A 24,185-nucleotide genomic window follows, 5' to 3' on the forward strand; every position below is an offset into this window, starting at 1 on the left:
GTATTCTGTTTCTTTGGCAGAATCCTTGCTTAATTTCCGTTGAAGGGAAAATATCAAATAAGATAAACTGATAAAAAATCAGATAAACTGCAGAAAAATAATATAGCTGTTAAAGGAGGAAATACTGATGGAGAAAACAGTTGATAAAGGTCAGTTTATTAAAATATTTAATTTTAAATTAAATGGAGATTAGAAGCAGATTATTTTAAGGTCAGCGATTGTGAATTACTAGACTAATCTCCTACAATTTGTATTTGAATATGCACCAGTGGAAATTGCTTTCTTGAAGCCTTTCAGGACTTTATTTGCATGTACATTTGACTTCAAGGGTCAAAGTGCAAAATGCACTATTTGAAGTTCACTGACATTTCTCACGTGGATGTATTCTTGTTCATCAGCACCAGGTGGATGTAAAAAGTTTGTCAGTTTAACGAGACACAATTTTCCTTTGGCTTGAAGAAGACACAGAAACCCAGTTAGAAACTATAAAGGTCATCTTATGCTGTGAGGAATGTGTTTGCCATTCACATTAACCTTGTGGGCGTGGAGGGCTGTTGCTTGTAAAATTGTCCTTTATGTTCACAACTTTTTCCAAGGACTTGTACAGGTTCTGACCTATTTGAAAAACACTTTCTGGACACTGAAATAATATGATGAGGAGATGTACTTTGGTATATAGCCTATAGTGATGTACAGTTGTGCTTTAACTTAGGCTATGTTTTATGTTCACTTTTTAAATTAACTTATCCTTTATTAGCCGTCATGTTTTAATTAAGCTTGCATGCAAAAATTTTGATAAGCTGATACCATTCATGGAAATGAAGTTAAAATTGCCCTTAAGTCTTGGCACTATACTATATAACTATATGATAATTAAGTGATCTTAGGCAAAACTAAAGCATACCTTTATTAAAAGGAGATGGAGTTAAGGCTGAGAAAATATAGCAAACCAATGTAAACATTATCCAGATTAATGATTCAGAGTAATGACCACTCAACAAATGCTTTCTGAAGCAATTACAAATCGTGTTGGAATGAGAAAAAATTCAGGCTACCATGTTCTAGCCGTGATATGAAAAACGTGGTGGGACTTTGCTAACTTGCTTCTCTATTCATTCTGGAATGAAAACACTATATTATAGAAAAAGATTAGGGAGACCAGTTTCTTTTTAAAACTGGGCATTTTTACATTAAAATATTTTGATGGGCTGCCAAGCAGTCAGAGTAAGGTTGGAAACAAAGTGGTGAATACGCAATGAAAACATATTTTCTTGCTGCCCACGCAGTATATGGCACCATGGGTTAATGTATAGCCTTTCAATTATAGGGATCTTGTTCAGATAATATGTGGAATATATTTGTTTTGACAAGTACATTGGTGCCTACTATCACATCATCAATTATTTGAAGGTCAATAAAAGTAGTTGTAATGGGATATAGGGAAAAGCTCTTTATTTGTTTAACTCCTAAAAATTACCAGGAATAAGTCCAGACACAGAAGTCTCATGTTTTGCCTGACAATTACTCAGATTAACTGTTAATTACTTTCTTAAGAGAATAGTTCGCAGCAGTGAAGATGTGTCTCTAAAAATATCCTTTCTATATTATATATAGAATATGTGTGTTGTCCATATATGGAGAAAATTAGAAATCTCATTCTCTCAAAATATTCTACTCTATAAAAATTCCGTCCTGTATTCTCCCTAGCTGTGGAGAGTAAAACCCAGCAATCTTCAGTAGTTGCATCCTGAAAATCTTAACTGCCATGGCAAATCCTGAGTACAACTTGTGTCCCAGCCAATTTAGAGGACTGTGCTTTATAAAGATCTGACGCTTACTGGGAGGCAAACACTTTCAAACAATGCAGTATTACCATGGAGCATAACTCTTTCCATGCTTCCACTTTCTATATAGCTTTTGTAGTACAATCAGAAGTTTAAAATATAATGGAAAGTTTAATTACAGCCACCCAAGACCTTCCTTGATAGTAGAATCATCTTGTAGCAAACTGACCAGGACATCAGTTTTGTAGTCGTAAATGCTGCTGCTGCTTTCAAACACATTTCACAATGAATTTACATACTAAAATGTCTGTATACCTACTGAGATACTTTACTCACCCTATGAAATGTAAGAACACACTACTAATAAAATGTTAAGTTTATATGTATATAAACTGAATTCTTAAAAAAATATTTGTAAATTACTTTATTGGTTTAAATTAAAATAAATGGGCTGATATTTTGCTTGCTGAACTTGTGGCATCAGATGTTTTTGAAGCAGAGAGGAATTGAAGGAAATAGAAATTCAGTTGTTGTAGTTAAATTTGTGACAAAGATTAGGAAAAAGCTCTAAGAATACATTTAGTGCAGGTGTGAGTTTGCTTTCCTGCAGAGGAATTTGTGTGTCTCAAAGCGGTATCGGTCGAGTTGAGAACAGAAGATAGGGATAAAAGACCTCAGCACAATAGGGAAGAAACCTGCTTGATCCCCTGCCTATTTAAGTTAATTAGTTAATAGCATATTTTTCCTAAAGCTTTCTTCTGATTGGTTTTGAAATGCATGTAGAAGGGTCAATATAAGGGAGCCATTCAGCAAACAGGAATGTTAAAATGTTATACTGTGTTTAAATATTTTAGAATCTGTAGAGTTTCAGTTACCTGAGACTGGTACATTCATTAGAAGTATTACTTTATTGTTTGTGTGGGATTTTTTTCAGCTATGATGTGACATAAAAGGGGAATATTTATTATGTATGCTTCACTGCTCTTAAGGGAGAAGGTTTTGTTCTGATCAAATGATTTAATAGTTTCCAGAAGTTACTAAGGAGAATATTAAAAATTACTGTAAACTTTTTAAAATCCTCGGTAAGAGTTTATCATGTTTAAGAACAGTAAAAGTTTGGACAGCTAATTCTGTATACAAGGAAGTAATAGAGGAGGGCATTTCCAGAGAACTGGGTAAGCTGATATTCTAATACATCAGATGAAGACTGAGATTAGTGTAAGGATATTGGCATGACATTAATCATGAATAAAAATAATGGAATGGCCGAAATGGAATTCTGTTAGAAAATTATGTAGGAGTGTAATGTAACCAGTAATGGTTGATACAACTGTATGGAAAAATATGAGACTTTTATTTATCTTCTTTTATTTTGTGTTTAGTTTAAACTATTAAAAAAATAATTTACTTCTTATTGAACTTTATTGTGCCCTGGTTAAGGAAAAAACTATATGTCCAGGATTGTTGTTATTCAGTATAGTTTGTCTCCTGTTTCTACTGTTTGTTCTGTTATTACTTTGCAGAACCACCACAAAAAGATAGGGAAAATTGCAAGTGCCTGAAAATAAATGAGAAGGGACAAAAACTATATTGCTTTTCAAAGACCTGTAGATGGGTTACAGATTCATATAATATATTTTTTCTAAAATGTGTTTGTATATCAGCTGTGAAGCATCATCATCAAAGCTCAAAGAAAAAAAATATCTTGATGTCCTGTCATAAATAAGATACGCTTCTAACTATTCCACTAATTATATCAAGTGACCAAAAAAAATCTTTTGCAATATTTTCATAGATTTATACTAAAAAAATTATAATTGAGAAATACCCAGATTAATTTTGCTGTAAACTGGAAGATATTTGAAAAGGGAACAAGTAATTATGGAGGGGTAAGGCTCTTTAATGGAGCAGCAGGTGAATTGGGAGGCTGATATCACATGCAGAAAAACAGATAAGATGAGCACTCACTAGAAAAGACTAAATGAAAGAGGGCAGTTTTCAATTAGCAGGGATAATTACTGACAGAAGTCCCCCTTGCCATTTTGAAAGGGATTTTGTCCATCAGTACTTTGATAGTAACTCCTGATAGTGGTAGTGATCTTTGAATGTTGAAAATGGTAAATATTAAGTTTGAGAGAAAGATTTATTTTATTTAATAGAGAGCTACTTTTTCTTAAGTGAATTATTCCATCAAGGTTACTCTTTGCTTCAGTTTGTTTCGGTTTTTCTGTTTCTGTGAATATTGTTGTGACTGATAGCAGTTGAACATGTTTCCTCCGCACACAGAAAACTAATTTTTAAGAATATAATAGTATATTAAGAATTATGCATATTTAATGTATTGTATATAATTATATATTAAAAATTAGGATTATATATTGGAAAAATTATTTTTCTATATTGCTTACATTCTGCACTTGATTTTTTTCTGTGTGTAAAATCTCAGTTGTACTGAAGTCAGTGAAAAAGCTTTCTTTTCTGGTTTCATTAAAGTAGAGTCAATTTAATGTTTTATAACTGGTCAATATTTACTTTTTTAAAAACAGAACTACTACAGAACAACTGTGGAGAAAAAAAATCTATGTTTTTAGACTTGTTGACAAATGAAAAAAAGACTACTAAGTTTAACCTGCGTATACTATATTTAATAAATTTTTTGAGGTTAATTTTAAAGTGCTCAGATCATACTAGAAGAGCAGGTTACAATGATGTTTTTTCCCCCAAGTAAGGACAACCACATGAATGAGATTTTCTGAAGCAATAACTTTCTGATAAACATTTAGGCTGCCTTCTGCATAACTTGGCTTGTAAGCTCTGTGACATCCTAAGCTACCACAGGTATGTGAGGTGTATTCTAAACTGTAATTTTTTAATGTGTTTTATAGTACAGATATGTAGTTAGAGCTGCAATATTTGATAATTGTGTTTCAAAACCTTTTTGCTACATGGATTCAATGTACAGTTATCTGTGATAAAACTGCAGGTTCATACAGAGAATAACTAGTTTACAGTGGTCTAAAAAAACCTTTCCCGCATCACAAATTACTCTTTATCTATAGCTTTTTGTAATACTAGGAATAGCACAAAAAAGGGAAAATAGTGGAGTCCCAAATAAAGGACACTTGTTTGCTTTGGGTATATGTTGGTTGTTTTTAAGCTGTACTTTGACTTATAAATAGAAGCATAGACTTATGTTAAAATGTTTGTTTCAATGAGAAAAAAGCTGTTAACAGTTTTCAGGTAAAACTTTAGATGCATATAGACAGCATTAATTAGATTTTGGGCTGTATAGGTCATGAGTCAAACCCCAAATGTACTAAAATTTTTTTTCTTAAGGGAGTTAAACTGTTTGTGGTGTAATTTCTCTGTGGACCACTTTTCTGGCTGCTTTTGCAGATTTAAAACATGTTACTATTCAAAATAAAGCAAAGTGTTGGTAATTTTGTGTCTTTAATACTGTGCTGCTATATGGAAGGAGAAAGTTTTGGTGAATACAAGCATGTAACATGCTTTGAGCTTATTTCTAGTCTCCTTTGTTAATTTTGCTGTCATGTGAAGATCTGACTCTGAGAATTCTTGCCTTGATGTGTATGCACCTCAAGACATCTATTGTCCTTTCAGGCTATATTGAAGAGAAATGGATAAAGGAAGGAAGGGTAGAATTCTGTAGTCATTTAAGGAGACTGGTTGTCTCCAGATCCTAACGATATTGTGGATAGTTTAATGCTTGGGCCTAAGGAATTATTGAGGAGTGTCTCCAGTGTGCAGAACAGGAGGACTGATAAGTGGTGTGACATAATCATTGCTCTATTCCCTTGTTTTAAGAAGGCTTAGGGTAGTGCCAAGTAACCTGACAGTCTTGGGGGTACCTTTATTTTTTACACCAGAAAAAAGCAATGAAAGCTGCTTGCAGGATATATACATTTAATAGAATATAGTGAGTTGTAAAGGATCCATCAAAATCCAACTCTTTTGAAGATGAATAATATTTTCAGAAGTAAGTAACTTAGGGATGCAGGTTTTTAATATATTTTTTAAACTATATCCTCTACCACAGCTCTGTATGTGGGTAGTTTAGTCATTCTACTGAGAGGTGGGATGCTAATCAGCCAAGTGACATGCAGACTGAATGTACAGCAATTCTGTAAAGTGGTAGCTAAACCTTTGTCAACAGAGTGTGCAGAGAGTCAAACTGATACTTGAGGAAACTTCAGTGCATGTACAGTTATCTCTGTGTGTGCTGAGAGAAAGAACCTGTGCTTTTGCTTGAAAAACCTCCCTGTAGGAAATAGTGGAAATAACTCCCAATGATAGTGAAATACTGGGAATGCTTCTCAAGTAGAAACAATGAACTGTCTGTGTCTGTGCAGGAAATTAGGAATATCTAACCTACAAAATGGGTTACTGTGCTTTTTAAATTGGTAGATATTAAAAAAAAATCAAACAAGATTCTTCGATGCTCAGTGCAGTATTAAGTTCAAAATGTTCCCTTGGATTCCATATGTCAGATTTAATGAAATCTAAAAAAAAATTCTCATCATTTGGAATTGACTGTTTTCTATATTTGGGTTTTGTTTTTGAATATTGTGAACACTGGAGGATAATGCCATTCATAAGCATATGTGTTACAAAAACATTGATCTTAGTTTATCTCATTATCACTTAAAGGGTCATCACTAACTCACTCCTATAAATGTGGTATTAAGGGTAGCTGGTATTGTAAAAATTAAAATTTCTAATATCTTCCGACCTTGATAGGTGTTTTTAGGGAAGAAAAAAGCTAAGATCTCCTCTTCCTCCTTGCAGTTTTAGGGGTCCTTATGCAGTGTTCTGAGGCATGAGAATACATCTGTACTGAAATACTCAAACACAGCAACATCTTGCTTACAATCTGTTGGTTGTTTCAATAAAGTTAAGGGAGAGACATTTATTGATAATGAATTGATTTGCTCTGATGAGATGAAATTGTCCTTTGATTCTATTTCTCATACAGACTTCATGGCTAAGGGTCATCTGTGGATATCCCTTGAAAAAGGTGGGAATGCTTTGCTATGATATAGGTGGGTGAGATTCACAAAAGCAGATTTCATCCAGGGAAGTTCAATTTTCTCTGTAGTCAATGGAGACAAAGAAGGGTCTTCTGGAGTGAAAGACACTGAAAGTTCGATACCTTCCATGGCTGAAATAAAAGGTAATGTTCCGTCTACTCTTTTATAAAGGAAATTAAGGGAAACTAGCCACCTCATCTTACACTTTGTCTTTGTGGATCTCACTCTGTTTTAAACAGCTGTGGTCTTGTATTTGCTCCAAAAGAAAGCAAGAGTGCATATCTTCCTGGTTCCTCATAGTTTCTTTGCACCGTGTGGGTAATAGGCACTTCTTCCTCCAGTTTCTTTAACCATAAGCTCTGCAATGGAGTTATTTCCTTTGGGAAATTATTTTTGTTATGTATATTCCCCTAGGAATTTTCCATTTCCATTTAGTAAAGAACATTTGGTTTGGTTCATATTCTCATTGCACAGTGGGTTCTCTATAGTAGTTCTTTCCACAGGAATGCTGCTCAGTAATTCTCTCCAGTCCCATCATTTAACAACCTGCCAGCTGTGTGCTTCCTTGCATGATCAGTAGAGCTCAGGAAGTTTGTTCTACACCTCATGTGAGGTTTTGGCTATTTTTATATATTTTCACCATTAACTTTTGACAAGTAGCTTAGCATCACTTTAGAGGGAATTGCTTACATGGAACCTGTCAATGCCATCTGATTTCAGCTGTGCAGACCTGCAGTGTGAGTCTCCTATGCCATCTTTCTTTATGGACTCCTAATCAGATTCCAAGGTATCTGTTGGTAACAGTGGAAGCAGGGACTAGAGGTGGTTCTAGAAAAGATATGAATATGGGCTATTCATAAATATGAGTGAAAGTAGACAAATGTTTTTCCTCAAGTTCCTATCATTTTATCCATGTTGAATTTTGCCCTCGTCCATAACAAATACTTCTTTCCTCCACCTCTTTTATCCTTTCAGATACTAAAGGAAGGGGGGGTTGCTACTCTTTCAGGGGATGTAACTGTATAACTTAGGTCATGTTTCTGAGCTCCACCAACTGAAAACATCAAAGTGAATTTGTTCTGATATTTGGCCAACTTATTTAGTCATCCCTCTAGACAAAACGTTTATCTGGATTTTTGGTCTGCAGTGTGGCTAGAGTGTACGCTACCCAGATGTGTTTTTCTAACTTTGATGCAATAGTATAAAGGAAACATAAATACCCTTTTGAATACATCTTGTTATGGCCAGTAATAGTTGAAACCAAGTTAAAACTATTAGATTTGACTGAGCCGGAGCATGAACTTCAGCTGTATTACATCAGGGGAACAAGAAAAGTGTTTAAATTAAGTTTTTGGTTTTTTTTTTTAAAGGAAAATCTTTTCTTATCAGAAAGCCTATCTCAGCCAAAATCAGTAAGAGCATTTGTTACTAATTTAGTGGGGTGTGTTTGCATGTGATTATATATTAGTGTTGAAAAGTGAGCTCTTTCCTGTTCTACATAATTGAGTGGATATGCAGTAGAATTATCCTTAAACTTCTGCTCAGACAATGAGGAGATTTTTCTGATTTAAACCAGAGAAATTACAAGGTTAATTATCCCATTTCAGACACTGAATTGTACCTGACATTTGCTATCTCTACCCTATGCTCCCCAAGCTCAAGCAGCCCTACTGGGAATCTTAGTCTTAGCAGGACTTAAAAAAGACTGTAGATCTTGTCCCATCTCCTCCTTAAGTTCAGCTGCTTGTTAGAATAAAGGAGAAGTTGAGGAATCAGATGTTTGCAAGGAAGGTTGTTATCGAAATGCATTAAGGCTTGTGCATTTGATGGGAGGCTAATTTGTCAAAATTTTCCTTCATGGATAAAATGGTTCTCTTCTAGGAAGTAATGTTGAACTGTGAATCTTTTTAAGTGGGACTCCAAAGACTTTAAAAGTGAGAGATTCTTCCACTTAACTCCAGGTGGACTGAACTGTTTTGTTTTTCTGCGCTTGCTAGGGTAATAGGTAGTGAGGCTAGGTCAAAAATGGGTAACTTTGCCACACATCTCTTTTTTCAATGGAGAATTGTTGCTAAACATACTGGGAAGTGTTTCATTATACTGTTTACTAGCTCTTCCGTGTTTTCATTCATTTTAAGGAGAAAACAACAATAAGGGATATGAGTGAAGCTAGTAGTTGTCGTACTGCAAGTAGGTAAAATGTCATATTTCCAAAGACGTGAGGGAAGGACTTTTTCTGTTACTGCCAATTGTGAATCATTTTTTATGACATTTATCAAAGACTAAGAGACTATAAGTGCATCATTAAATACTGTATTTTGAATGAAAGTCAGAAAGCCATATAGCTTCAGCTTTGTTTAGAAATGCAGCAGGAGAATGACATAGAATGTTATGCTGAATAATAAAGTCTCACTCCTGTGAGTATGTATGTGCATATATAATGGAACACTTATTTTTTGAAACTAACCCATAGCCTATGGTGAGATAGGCTTACTTCATTAGAATAATCCTGAGATAAAATGTTTACACCCTAAAATAATCAATTGTTTTGTGGCTTATCTTATTTTGAACATAAAATGAATCAGGTACTGGAATGAATATTTTCTTACATTTTTTTTTAATTTTGTTTTTAAAATTTTTATTGTTTTTATTTCTGCCTAAGTTCTAAATCTTATGTTTAACTAGCAGAATGCACTGCCTGAGTTTATTGTGTGGCTAAGGCAGGTGTGCAGGTAAAGAAAACTGCAGCTGGTTGTGTACCTGTAGGCATTGTGCTTGTGAATTAGCAAGGTATTTCAGGTGGGAATTTTCTTAATTCTTCATTTTGAGAGAAGAGAGTTAGAAGGTGCAGTTCCAGGTGTGCAGAAGAATAAGTATCATTGGCCATTATCTGCAGCACAACTAATTTGGTGTCCTAAAAATATTTGTTCTTTTCATCAACACCTGAAGATTTGCTGTTGAACACACTGTAATGTTCAACAGGTGTTTTGTGTTTTGTTTCCTTTCTGTAGATTGAGGGTTTCAGGCAGGGATAAGCTCTTTCCAGCTTCATTATTAGGTTAAGACTGCCTGCTGTGTGACTGAGCAGTAGGATATTTTTAGTCCTTCAATATTGTCTTGCCCCGAGAAAATGAAATTACTCCACTAAAAATAATCATACCTGTATGGCAGTACCTGTTGACTTAGAAGTTTAATGTCACATGAAGTAGGATGCAGTTCATAAAGGTTTTTTTGCTGGGTATTGTGGTGAAGCAAGCATTAATGTGATCTGTGCTGTAGTTCATCTATGGAGAAACACGAGTTTTGTTTGTCTGAAATTTATTGTTGTGGCACCTTGAATGAATAATGAATTTTTACTTTCCTAAATGATACAATTATGCTTTTGAAACAATTTTTCCACCTAGTAAATCCAGTAAGACTACAACTTAAGTCTCTTTGCTTAATTTTCTTCAAGGTTTACAGACTGTGTTTTGTGACTGAGTTTTACAAAACCTGCATTTCATCATGATGTTCCTGTGTTTTGAAATGGTTATGTCTCTTTCAGTAAAAAAAAAATAGAAGACATTATAGAAAACTCTTAATTCAAAGACAAAGTATTCAAGCAAGCAATTAATGTATGATGACCTTTCCACTTTGACTTGGGAAACCTGTTTTATTTCCAAATGTACTGTCATGTGTTCTCAAGATTTCACTAATAACAGAGAAAGTCTATAAGTGTCTCAAAATAGAAAAGTAATTTTAATGAGAGAGGTCCTGAAATTAGTATTATAATTAAGTCTGAGCTTCTAATTATCCTGCCATCCATTTTCTTTGATTTCTATGTTTGGATTTTGTTTCCAGAATGTGTAGTTTTAATTTAAACATTCTTAGTCTTACTTTTACTCTTAGACACTGTATTAGTCAACCACAATGTTTTTTAATCACTTAAAATTACATACTAGCTCAGTCTGAATAGAGAGTTCTGGACGTTTCTTCAGTTAATTTAGTATAAAGCAGAAGTGCCAAAATTACAAGTGGGATTGACAGTGGCTTGGAATTCAGGTTAGAACATCTCTATCTTCAACTGGCTTGCTGATTTGTTTGATGTTGATACTTTTATTGTTAAAGGTCTCAGAATAGAATTTGGTGGAATAGCTTTGTGTTCATTTATACAGAGAGGAAATATCTATATTATGTATCGGATTTGTTGTTACTGCTCTTTTCAAGATGTATTTGACAACATGTTTTTGTTTTTCAGTATTACAATAAGATAGAGATGTGAACCGAAGCTGTTCTAGCATTTGTTTTACAGTGTACTTTCTGGGAAGCAATAATTTGTGGATTTATTCTAGATTTCTAAAACTACTCTCATCATGTGATAACTAGGTTGCTGCAAATGCTTTTTTCCCCACTAGGTGCATATGACTGATGACAGTGAGGGTAGTGGTCTTTGATAGGATGAAATCCTGCCTTTACTGAATGGATACAGTGGTCCCACTGGGGTTATTGAATCCTTAATTTGACCCATAGAGCTTCATTGTACATTAATTTTTGCAGAAGTACATTCTATGTTTGTCTTGTTTTCTTGGCCATCCATAATGTAATTGCTCTGATAGGCAATAAAAAATTTTCGGGTTGGGTCTCCTGGTTTTTACACTGTTTGTTTAGGTCCAAAACTTATTTAAATACACAGTTGAAGCATGCAACTTCAACTGTTTAATTTTTTTTTTTATTGTAAAGTTTTTTTTGTCGTCATTACATAATGCCATGTATTCAGTGACATAGACTGACACAGACCAAACTCTCCACCTCTCTGTCTCCATTTAGCTCATGTTTGGCTGTATTTTATATACATTGCTGCCAATTCAACCAGAGCTTTACAATGAAACTCTGTCTGCAACATTCATTGACTATCACAGATTCTGTGACATATCTGTGTGCTATTTAGCACATCCCTTTGCCTAAATAGAACTTTTGTTTTGAAGGGTTAAGTAAAGCATTCATTGTAACTCCTCTGTTCTTGGGTTTTATGTAACTTGTAACAGATGTTGCTTCACTTGGATAAGCTACTAATTTTATAACTCCACTTTTAAATTTGGATTTTATAATGTAGAACTTATTTTTAAATGTATTGCAAAGCATCATATATATTTTGGAACATGCTTGTAGGCTAATTTTAAGAATTCCCCCCCCAACCCCCAATCTTGGTATTTAATAGTTGTACCAAGTAAGAATTGGTTACTTTTACTCGCTGTTGCAATTTCTCACATTCAAGACTGCTTGCAATATTTACCTGCGGATAGGCCATTGAGAGGAGGTGTCAAGTATTTATATAATCATCTTTGTATTGTTACTATTGACCATATTAATTAATCTGGTATCTCAAAAATGGTAAACCCTGAAAAAACCCACAGTCAAACAGAAAAAGCCAATAACACATGAAAAGAGAGATTAATATAGATAAGTATATTAATCAAATTAAAATAATCTTAACTGTAATGCTTACTGCAGATGGGACATCAGAGACAAAAGGAATTCCTCATTTCTGTTCCCATGGCTTTACACAAGGAACCTCAGTTAAGGATGGGCAGCAGTATAAAGCATGAAGATGGTTTAAATAAGCAGCAACTGGCAACAGTGATGGGAACAAGCAGGTTTTTGCCACTACATTAGTGTTGCTAAGGCAGAAAAAAAATTGAAATTGGTTTATGCACATGAAGAGCTTCATGTTTAGAATCAAAGGAATATGAATTTCTTACTTTAATTAGTATGTACTAATTTAAAGTAGAGCTAACCAGGTGGTCTTCATTCTTTTTTTTTCTTTACTGGAGAGGTTGTTTATATACTTAGTACAGACAAAATGGAAAATTCCTATGGAACAGGGTGACATTGATCTATCAGGGTTTTAATTTGGGTTTAAATGTATTGGTAATCAAGTACTTTTGGATAATGCAGTCAGGTGTCTGGGGTTCTAAACCCACTAAATATTTTGCAATAATTTTCAAAAATAATTCTATTCATACTATAATGGTGTAGATAAAAGCTGAAGAGAGAGAGAGAGAGACTTCTGAAGAAGAAGTGTATTTTCGTATTGAGTAGTCTAAAGAGGAAAAATAAAAAAGCTGGAGATATGTTTTCCTTTTCAACTGACCATATTCATACTACTATGCTGCTGCATAGCTGAAATTATATTTACTTTATCCCCAAAGATTTTCTTACTGACATCATTGTCATTAGTTCTTAAAATGAAAGAATTAAGATAAATGATGCACCATGATTCTTTGTGGCAATAATCCACTCACACTTTGGTTTCGTGTAAGACACAGCTTTGATACTTGTGAAGTTGCAAAAGGGGGTTCTGAATGTAAACAATACATGCATTTAGCTCTTGTTAAGTGTTGGAGTTGGCTGTCATCAAAATGTGCAGCCTTTGTTATGCTTGTAGATGGTATTGCTTTGTGGTAAAATCCAATTTAGAAAGGTGCAGTAGAGCTGTTAGTGATAATTCTGTCTTGGAAGCAACAGAAGAAAGCAAAACCACACAGCTTCCCTGACAGCCCTCAGCATTTTCTTAATCTAACTCTTGTTTCCAGAGGCACAGACTGCTATAGTAATTACTCGTGTTAATTTGATGTTCATCAAGTGAGGCAGTAGATTTTCAGGAGGTAGCTGTGTGCATCCTGATAAAGCATGGGTCATCATGCTGCAATGTCTTTTGTCTCTGCTGTCTTCTCTCATCAAGGACATGTTGAGCTTCACTTGAAAGTCGAGTATTTGGCATCTAGTGAATTGATGCTTTGTTGTCATCATGGTGGTCCTGTGCCTCAATTTAAAGAGCTGCAGTCATGGTTAGCACAAGCTGAGACATTCTCATAAGGGTCAGATAATTGTGGCCCGGGGTACTTAATCCCAACGTGTGCTCTCACGTCGCCACTGCCACGCTGTGGGAGCGCCACGGCGTTTAGAAATGCTCCCTTGTGACAGGGACATGGTTTTTCTTCCTGGTGACAGAGCGCTTGATAAAGATCGCCCTCTGACATGGATATCTCTGCCCGCATTCCATAAAGCTTCAGTCACCTGCCCAAAGCTCTGTGCACAATGGCTGTTGAGTGAGATGGTCTGCACAGGGAATCAGGCTGCTAATCACTCTTTCTCTGTGTTGGAAACTAATTTCAGACTTGCCTGTTTAAAAAACCAAAAAGTTTACTCCTAGAGTAAGGGTATTAAGAATATTATATATTGAGGTAAAAAAAGGGGCTTATAAGAAAAAATGTATTTGATTTCAAATGCTTACACATCCCATGTGAATTAAGATGTGTGATGGAGACTTCTTAAAACCACACACAAAAAATCTTTAGACCTTGTTTTAGGTTTGGCAACTGAGTTATATTTCCTTCTCTAAAATTGGGAAAAGAGTGAAACTAGTAGTAAATGTCCTGTGTCAACAGCAATGAAGAAGCCATAATTAGCATTTCTCAGGTCTCCATTTCTACCTGCTATATATTCATTAACAGCCTGCTTTACGAAGATCTAATTATACTTAAAAATAGTTGAAAGGGATTGGATCAATTAACTTTCTTGCAATAAATTATTCTGTAAAAAACAATTGCCAGAAGAGACCTGTGAGCTTCATCATCCCTGAGTTCATTTCAGAATAATTAAATTTCCAATGTTATCTTATTGTAACAGCATTTTCATACAAGAGTTGCTCATAAGTGCTACGGATGACGTGTAAAGAGGTTCTCTATTTTTTAAGTGCCAAAATTCTGTTTGTTCATACTTCATTTCTGCTAAAAATAAAGTTACTTCAAAATTCCGGAAGCTGAACCTAACGTATGAGAACTAGATGACAGTAAGACTAATTTGCTATTTTTTACCAGTTGTGAATGACTGTTTCTTTCCTTCTTCTTTTTAAATAAAAAAAAGAAAAGCAAATTATCTGTCACTTTTTCCTGTTCTCCATTTTAGTATATGGCATAAAATTTGGCAGAGTTTTCAGTCCCAATGGTGTTAGGGACTCCAAGAAAATATACCACCAACACAAAGGAAGCTCCCTGGAACTTCATGCTCATTTCTTGCCCTTTATTTTTTCAAAGTTTTCTTCAACTTCTTATCCAGCTAAGAAGAAAGTGATTTGTGTTTTTGGAACTGTATTTGTTTTGTTTTGTTTTTTTTTTTGGTATTATTAGAATAAGCCTGGGAGAGTAATTATTATGGTTATAATTGCGTCAAGAAATTTGTGTATATGTACGAGAATGGGTTATGTTGCAAACCTTTTTCAAGAGGCATAACTAATTTTGAAGTTATTGCTGGATGTTAAACAATACCCTAAAAATATGTTACATTACCACTAATGATGGAGAACTGTGACTGGTTTTAAAACTTGCATCAGCATTAGTTTCAATTTTCACATGTTTGACATCTTACAAGACCTACTTAGCAATGAAATGTGCATGGAGAGACATCTTTCTGCTTAAACACTTAAGGCTGGAAACACTGAGAAATGTTCTATGCTTGGAAATTATTGAAGTCAAATCTTTGTAATAGTGTTGGGGTATGAAATTCTCAAGAATATTAAAAAGTTCTGGATTTCAGCTCTACCATTGCAGCTGTGAATATGACGTTTAGTAAAAATTTTAAACATGATCTTTGTTTAGAAAGTAATTCCTTATTTTTTTTTTTTACGATATGCTTTCATAGTAACTTAACTGGCCTTTAGTTTTCTGTAGTTACATGTAGTGGAACATAGTAGGAGTCTGTTCAGAAAAAAATTAAAAATAATATAAATTAAAAGGAAGTTTTGATCATTATAAAAATATATCTTCAATATTGTACTGCCCCATTATTTCAGTATCTCTTAAATATTTTCTGCTTCAGATACTTTCATAAATTTTAGAAAGATTGTTTGAAAAACTTATTTTTAGTTTTCTTTGTTTGAAAGCTTTGTGATATTGAAGAAGGAGAAAGAAAAATGTTAAGTAGGCAGTGAAAGGTCTTACGCAATATAGATGGACTTTTTACTTAATAGTTTCCAGTTGGTCTAAAATCTTTATATGTAAGCTACATTTGAGACTGTTTGTTGCAATGTATTTTCCTACCTATCCTGTGAAAAAGTGAGACAGGGAGAGATTTTCCTTTTTTATAAGATTTTATATCTATTTAGAAAAATTTTAAAATAGATAGTAAACAGATTGAACAGCTACTCTGAAAACTGAAAACAAAATTGGGAAATGATGGAGAAATTATGAATTTGAAGAGACTAGGATTTCACATTGCAAAGGGTACAGATCCTTTATGTTCCTCAAATATTACAAAATATGAATAGAGATGTTCAGGCAAAAATAAAATGATTAAAAATATTAATATCATGTTGTTAAAACGTACTCATTTCTAAATTCCATAAGTGTTTGATTGAAAAGCCCCAGAATTCTAAAATTTGTAGCTCATATCCTGGGAGATTTTTAAAGTAATTTTACTCCATGAGAAAAGATTTTTTTTTCCCCCCTCCTGTCATGTATTTACTGTGTAACCATGTATTGTCAAGATTTCTTTAGTCTTGAGGCTTTTTAAAAATTACTATGCCTGTGGATGCCTACATTATAGTGTAGTAATTCATATTGTATTGTCCTGTGTCCTGGATATTCCAAATGTCAGAAAGCTATATTCGGTCACTTCATCTGTTCATAGAACAATTAGAAGTGTTTTTATCCCCTCCTTTGTTTTTCTGCAAGTGTAAAGTAGAACTTGTATATATGCAGTTATCTGAAGATTTATTTGCTATGTTTCAGTGATCTGCAATACTTAAAGACTGCACTTCTCCTTTAGAAACTTAGGTCTACCACTTTTATAACATTTACCTGATATTATTGTGCATGAGAATTGTAGAATTTTGTGCCAAAGAAGAACTTTTCATAGTTGTTCTTCTTAAGGGTTTTTGTGAAACTGCTTTTAAAATAGGTTATGGACTTGGTACATCAGGCATTGTTTGGAAGTACTGGGATATTTGTTTTACACCTAGAGCCTATGAAAAGGTGAGCATCTCCTTTGTTCATGGTTATAAAATGGAAAGAAAACCTGTTCTAAAATGAAGGCTTCATAAGGTGAAAGGCCACATCAGTTACTTCTCTTTATGCTCTTTGTGTTTCTGAAGCACATAGGAGAGTGTCAGGTGAAATACAGCAGAGAGTGAGAAATCACCTGGGAATTTTTGAATGACTCTAGAAAGTAGCCTTTGCTGTGTAAGTGGGGTTCAGGTAGTTGTCATACAAAGGTAACTCTATTTGTTTGGTTCTTCAACAAAATTAATGTCTGAGCATTATCCATAATAGGGTACTGGTAGCTTGACAGGAATTCTGAATTGTACTATTCCAATCAGTGATGGCATTGTAGGAAGCATACCAGTGAATGAGCACACCTCATCAGCATATTAAATTAATCTTCATTCATGGTTCTTCCAAATTTTCAGTTTTATATTGGACAGGAAAGGAGATTAGATATTTGAAGGCCTCTGTTAGACTGAGGGAGATTTTACTGTTGCTTGTCTCAGAAAGATGAAACTGTACGATGCATAAAATTCCTGGTTATGTGGCTCAGAGATAGCTGATGTAGGTTGCTACATAGTGTGCTGCCTATCAGGTGGCTTTGTGGAACTCTTGGAAAGTGACTGTGATATGGAACTTCACCTTTTGTAGAACATGAGGTGTGGAAAGCATCTGGGCTTTGGTCAGAGCAAACCGAATGCCAACACAAATGCATCAGGTGACCTGTTGGTGATATCATTACTGTTCTCTGACCAAAGTTTGTTATGTTGCTTTTCACTGCTTAGGATTAATTTCTTGGTTCTCCTTCACGTGGTTAGCTAGGGATTTTTTGTTTGTCTATTTTGTTACTTGGCTCTGATTTATGTAGTGTTTGGACTCATGGGTGTCCTGTGGGTTCGCTGCTTTATTTGGAAAGATTACATTTAAAAATCTAAAACAAAAGCCATCAACACATTTTGTTTGAAATGTTTCATATTTATAGTTCCCTAAAATTCTGTTTTCTTTATCTTTCCAGTCACATGGGAGCTTGGAGGGAACACAGATACATCTCTAATGCCAGCATTGCAGATTAAAAATAGTTTTCCTCCACCAAATGCTAACAGCTGGTTGGCTCTCTTTCCCTGCTGAAGATGCATCATATAGTATTTTCGTTTTCCTGCTGTTGCCAAAATGTTAATGGATCAGGCTCTGCAAGTTGTACTTTGTAAATTCTGTTGTAATACTAATTACACTTAACTGCATTTCTATGAGGCTTTTCACAACTCCAGTGAAGCACCTATTACCCTGTCTTGCAAATAAATAAATCGAAAGTGGTTGAGAGAGGTGCTTTGTGTTGATTTAAATAACAATCAGATAATTGATTTAAATAATTTAAATTTGTGTGATTTAAATAACAATCAGATAATGCTTCTGTAAACCAAGTGTTGTTTGGGTAGCATGGAGGTGTCATGGCACTCCTGAGAACAGGTCTTCTAAGTTGTGCTCCCCCGGGATGAATCCCTAACCTTTATACCTTTCCTTTACTTAAAGTACTCCAGTGCAAATACTGTGGAAAGTCTCTTGTCCTACTGACGTTACAGCAATTGCCTATTGAAATTATTTCTGAACCAAGTATCATATAATAGGTTTTCTGGTTTTCCCCATCTTGAAGTACTCAGCAAAACTCTTACCATATCAGAAGAAGTGAATCTGTTACTTTTATTTTATTTTGAAAATTCTTTCATAATATCTGGCACTTAAACTGATATTGCCTTCATATGCATGATCCATAATGTTTACATTTTGGCATAAAAGCTGAAGAAACTAGGGCATAACATGGAGACACATGAGAGTTAATAAAATAACAGATGGCAGCTGTGTTCCAATGGAAATAATTATATGCTGTCTTTTTAATAGCATAAAATCAATGTGTTGGTTTTGATTAATACAGTAGGTTTACTGGTCACATGGAGATTAGTGTGTGATATAAAACTGAAAATTAGTTTATTGTCACATATTATGTGATATGATGGGGATTAATTTCAGGAATGCCTTAAAAATATGCTCTAAACAAAATCCTTTCTACACTTATTGTACTGGATTAATCCTGTTGCCATATGGACTTGAAATTGCCTTGGGTATGCAAAGGAAAAATCTAGATAAATGATAACTCATTTAATACTCTGTGGTTTGTGTTTATGGAAAACAGAATTCCTCAGGATCTTCTAAAGGAAAACAAGAGTGTGCCAAAGGTAATTTCAGTGTTGAGTGTTCACGGACGGTAAAATTATATTTAACAGATGTTTGTAATTTTTGCAGGTAATAGCTCTAGCAGATGCAGCAGAAGAAAATCAAGCCAACATGTTCCAGGCATTTGCAAAGTTGAAAAGTGCCACCCATCTGGTGATTATGCTGATTAGTTTGTGGCAGAAGCTCAGCACTGATCAAATTGCTATTTTGGAAGCTACGTTTTTGCCATTAGCAGAAGATACACAAGAGCTGGTAAGAATCTTTAAGAGCTGATTAAAAAATACTCATTCACAGAGCTTTAAGCCCTTAATTTTCCTTATTTCTTCCTGTACTTCGCTGAAGACTGTCCTTTGAAATAATTTAAGTCGCCCTACTAAGTAAGTATTCGATGCAGACTATGCTGATTTCACAGCAAAGTGAAAAACTAGGAGATTATAGAATGTTTCAAAAGAGGGCATGGTTGATACCAGTTAAATTCTGCTTAACCTTTCCTTACCAAGCCAAGTAGGAATGTCTCACATAAATTTAGCTGATTTTTACCTTCTGTCCTGTGGTTAGGATAAACAGAATAAGACCCCCGGGTTTTGAAGACTCTAATATAAATGTTCTATAACATACATGTCCACATTCCAATAGAAATATAAAAGGCACACACAGCAAATACAGTACATACATTTAAGTTTATTAATCATTTGCCATACTTTGTCCTCAGTGTATTTACAGTGGTTTATATAAGGGATGAAAGTTATCTAAGCAAAATACTGTGAATAGACAATTTCCTTGTACTCCAAACCATGCTCTATATAGTTTTGCATTCTGTAGATGTCTTGCTAATTCTGTTTTGATTTAATGAGTGTGACCAGGTAAGATTGTGTATAAAATCTGGAGATTGGTGTGTGAAGACAAGTAATGCTGTTTATATCCACACCTAAGGTCCACAACTAAACACTGCTTTAGTTGAATTAAAGAATGTTCTTGACTTAATTAAGAGTTGATCCCCAGTTAGTTTCAACAATTATCTTAAGTACACATTAATTTAATTTTCATGCTCTGCACAGGGTTTTTGCAATGTACAGTGAATCCAGATTTTTGTGCATACCTGGACTACTTAGAATGGTTTGTGGTCTTTTAGAAAGCTTGTGCTGGGTTCCAAGTGAATCTAGGATCTTCTGCCATTTCCACCTGGGGGGCAAAAAGTGTTTTGGCATTTTACATGATATTGACTCATAGCAGGCAAAGCAAAACAGTTTTGTTGAAATTTTTTTTTTATTTAGTCCTCATTTAAACTTGGAAAATCAAGCTTCAAAACTGAGGAACGTGCATTCCCATGAACTGAATCCTAAGAAAGTTCCTATGAATCTCCTAAAAGCCCAAGCAAACATTTTTTTTTCATGACTAATTTTTATTTTGCCATCAGGAATTGAGTTGCTTTGATGCACGTTTTGATGAAATATGGTGCAATTTGTTGTATCCTGTAATGCAGGATTTTGCTTCAGCCTCTATCTCGGTGTGGTTTTAACGTGGTGGTTAACATTGTTCTATGTTGAAGCTGCAAGACTTCATGTAAGCATTGTAAGCATGTATATCCTGCAGAGCAGTCAGGATGAAAAATGTAAACCAACAACTGGAGGTGAAAATAGAAACAAAACCTTTACAAAATACTGAATTACGTGCCATATTGAAGTTGTTATGGTACCACAGAAATCTGAATGTAATTTAAGAAGCTTAGGCAGGGAATGGGGAAATCTTCTGACATACCAATGATATTTACAGACAGAAGCTTCTAGCTAGTGTTCAGGTTTCCTTGTAAGCAGTGAAGTAGAACACTGGTGAAAGAAAATACTCTGAAGAATTTTTATTTACTCTTTAAACAATTCTGCACAATGGTTTGTTGTATTTTTATTTTGAGGGAATGTGTTAGAAGACAGTTTGGATGCAGTCTACATCTCCAGAAAATTTTCTGCCTTGTGAGCAATAAACTATGGAAGTGTTTTCTTAAAAAAAGGGAAATGTTTGGAATACACTGTTAACATAAAAAGAAATGCCTCTTTTACCATAACATCAACATTATTCTCATACATGCCATTTCATTTAGAACAGATTGTATCTTGTTTTCTAGACTTGGCAATCACTTCAGTTAGATATTTAGGAAATGTGAAAGTGGCATTCTCTGTTCCCATTGTGTCACCATTTTTTCTCAGGTTGCTAAATGGTTTCTGTTGCTGCAAACTTTGTCTAAGAACGTATAAAATTTGGGTTTTCTCGTCTACAAAGATATAGTGGAAGAAATACAGCAAACTGGAAATATTTTATGTGAATAACTTATATTTGGCATCATGCATTGTTTCTGGCAGTAAAATTCTAACTAACAGCCTAAATAGCACTGCTTTGATAAAACTGACTAAAAGGGTTGTTCAGTGTTGGAAGTACAAGGACATTCCTCTTTTTCAGTGATTCTTTCATAAATGCTGCACAATTGTAGAAGTATAGCATCAGAAATTGAATGAGATCTCTCAGGTCTCAGTAGGATAAATGAGCTAAATCTTCTGCTAATGAAGTCACTAAGAAATTGATGCCAAAACTGAAGCAAAGTAGTTGCAGGGAAGTTAGGTGCACTTTTGTCCAATGTACTTTGTTACTGTGGGACTACAATAAAATCCATATTCAGATTATAGAAGAATATATTAATGCTATTTCAGAGCATAGTGTTACAGCTGCATGAAAACGATACTTTCACATGCATACTGGTTTTAAGTCCTATATTTTTCTATCTGTTGAATTGTATGGTAGAAAAACACTTTAGAGTGCTTTTGGAGACAAAAGAATCCATTATTTGTTAATAATGTTAAAAATGTACCAGAGATTTTGTTACACAACTAATTTTTTTCAGGAGAGTTGGTCAGTGTTCTGCTAGGCTAAAATATTTGTTATTAGCTTGTAACAGGGACTGACAGCAATTTGAAGTACTATAAAGTCTGAAACAAAAAAGCCCCCTCACATTTCTAAGGGGTGTTTTTCAGTGATTATCCTTTACCAAGCTGTGTTGTCTGGATAGAAAAAGATTTGAAAAATGCTGAGTTTGTGATAAAGTATATGTTTACAATAGGAAATCCGTTTGGGAGAGGAGGGAATTTGTCCAGGCTAATTTAAAGGGTTCAAAGGGTTCATGCTACACGGGGTAGTTTGATATAATGGTTGGATGGTGTCTGGATTGACTGATGGCTCATATTCCTGATCGTTAAGGTATTAATGCTTTCTTTGTTTAAGACATTACAAAGGGATAATATGTCTGTCAATACAAACATTCTGACTTTAAGACTGATGGAGGGCCCTTGGCAATACAGCCATCAACAGCAACTTCACTGAAGAGTCAATATTTTCATAGTTTTCCTGATGTTACCAAATAATTACATACGAGTGCTTCATTGCTCAGAATAATTCCTTGCTTGTTGTAGTCACATTTGTGTTACTATAGAAAGCAGTAAAAGCTATAAACCAGTGTTGAGGAAGTACATTTCCATCTCTCTTTATTTATGTTTGGAGTCATACCAACCAAGTAAATGTCTGTATTAGATCTCAGGATTTTATTGAAGTTGTAATTTGAAAGAAAAATATGCCTGAGGGTGAAATGCATATTTTAATTGACTCCATGATTTACAGTAATTAACTTACGTTAGGGACTATAAATTTACCACTTCACAGTGTTGATTAGATAAAGTTGAAAAATGTACTTTAAGGCAATGATGAAAAAGAAATGGTGTCAGAAAACACTCCTGAAGTGCCTGTAAAAGTCACAGGAGTTACTATCAAAAGTGTCTCTGCTTACTGTATGAAGATGATCTGAATGTAATTCACAAGGAAAAAGAAAAAATCATTTGGGAAAGACTAGATAGCCTGCTAGGTTTTATGCATGATAGCAAATGGGTTTTACTCTAGAGTTCTTGAGTAATGTAAAAAATACCGTTTTGTGGAAAGAATCCTTTACTGACATTAAAGTCTCAAAATCAAAGGTAAGGTTATTTCTGTAATTTCAGCAGTATCAATTTTGTAATGACTGACCTTAGAAGACATTTTCTCTGAATTTTCTGTTGCCATCCAGGACTTTCAAAGCTTTGAGCTAATAATTATATCTTTGACAAGAGTAATTTTAATGAACTCTAATTTTTAGAATTTATTGGAAATTGTAGCTTTAATTCTTGTAATTAATCCAGCCTAGCTCTTGATTGCCATACAAATAATCTGGAATTAGTTTTTTGTGCCTTGTATTTTCTATATTCCACTTGTCATTGTAACCACTTCTTAAATGCAAAGTTCCAACTTTGTATACCAAAAGGAAATATTTAAAAAGAGACTGAAATATTTAATATTTTCTTGTTTGCCATAGGCTAGTACAAATTATTTTTTAGTGAAAATTTCTTAAATGTAACAAAAAACCTCACTGAAAACCAAATAAACCAAAAAAATCCCAGAGAACCACCACAAGGCATTGGGCTGTGATGGTGGATAACTTGGAGCCAGTTTTTCATATGGTTGTATTCCTTATTTTTGTGAAGAGACAAATTTACAGCAGATATGTTTATTCCCCTCCATCTTTTTAGAAACAGGATGGACAATACATCTGCAGATAAGTGGTTTTAGAGAGAAAAACACATGAAATTTGCCTTTTATCCAGCTTGGAATATTACATTAAATGACACGCACTAACATTTTTTTAATGATAAAAATGAATAGATAAGTCTTCCTCCTATTTGAATCAGTACCATGCAACAGAACCATTCAAAAAGACTCTTCTGGTACAGTGAACCAGCTAAGTCTAAAAGAAATGGGGGCAAAAAGCTAGTAAGCCTTAAACCCTTAATCACTAAAATAAAAGGAAGGTGCTTTCAGCTTTTCCCAATAAACCCCTGATAAAAAAGATCAGTCTCAGCCTGAAGTTTAATTTGGTTCAGGGTAACATAAGTTTGTTGAGTGAGGGTAAGAAGGTGAAGAAATGAGATTGCCAATCTCCCTGGGCAGGGAAAGTCCTGTATTAGGGAGAAAGGTTAAAAATGGAGTAGTGGGGCCTGGTTCCTGTCGATGTCCTTTGCTCCTGCTTGTGTATATGA

General features: G+C 34.4%; 1 protein-coding gene across 8 annotated transcripts in view; it reads left to right on the top strand.

Annotated features, from left to right (window-relative positions):
* BBS9 (Bardet-Biedl syndrome 9) overlaps nucleotides 1-24,185 on the top strand; it is a 286,276-nt gene that overhangs the window by 108,418 nt on the left and 153,673 nt on the right. For all 8 annotated transcript variants that reach the window (XM_064417632.1, XM_064417641.1, XM_064417658.1 and 5 more), the window contains one exon: nucleotides 19,150-19,332. In XM_064417632.1, coding sequence (XP_064273702.1) covers nucleotides 19,150-19,332 — 183 coding nt within the window. The remainder of the gene's footprint in view (nucleotides 1-19,149; nucleotides 19,333-24,185) is intronic.

The sequence above is a fragment of the Passer domesticus genome, chromosome 1 (genome assembly GCF_036417665.1).
Source record: "Passer domesticus isolate bPasDom1 chromosome 1, bPasDom1.hap1, whole genome shotgun sequence".
Taxonomy (NCBI): domain Eukaryota; kingdom Metazoa; phylum Chordata; class Aves; order Passeriformes; family Passeridae; genus Passer; species Passer domesticus.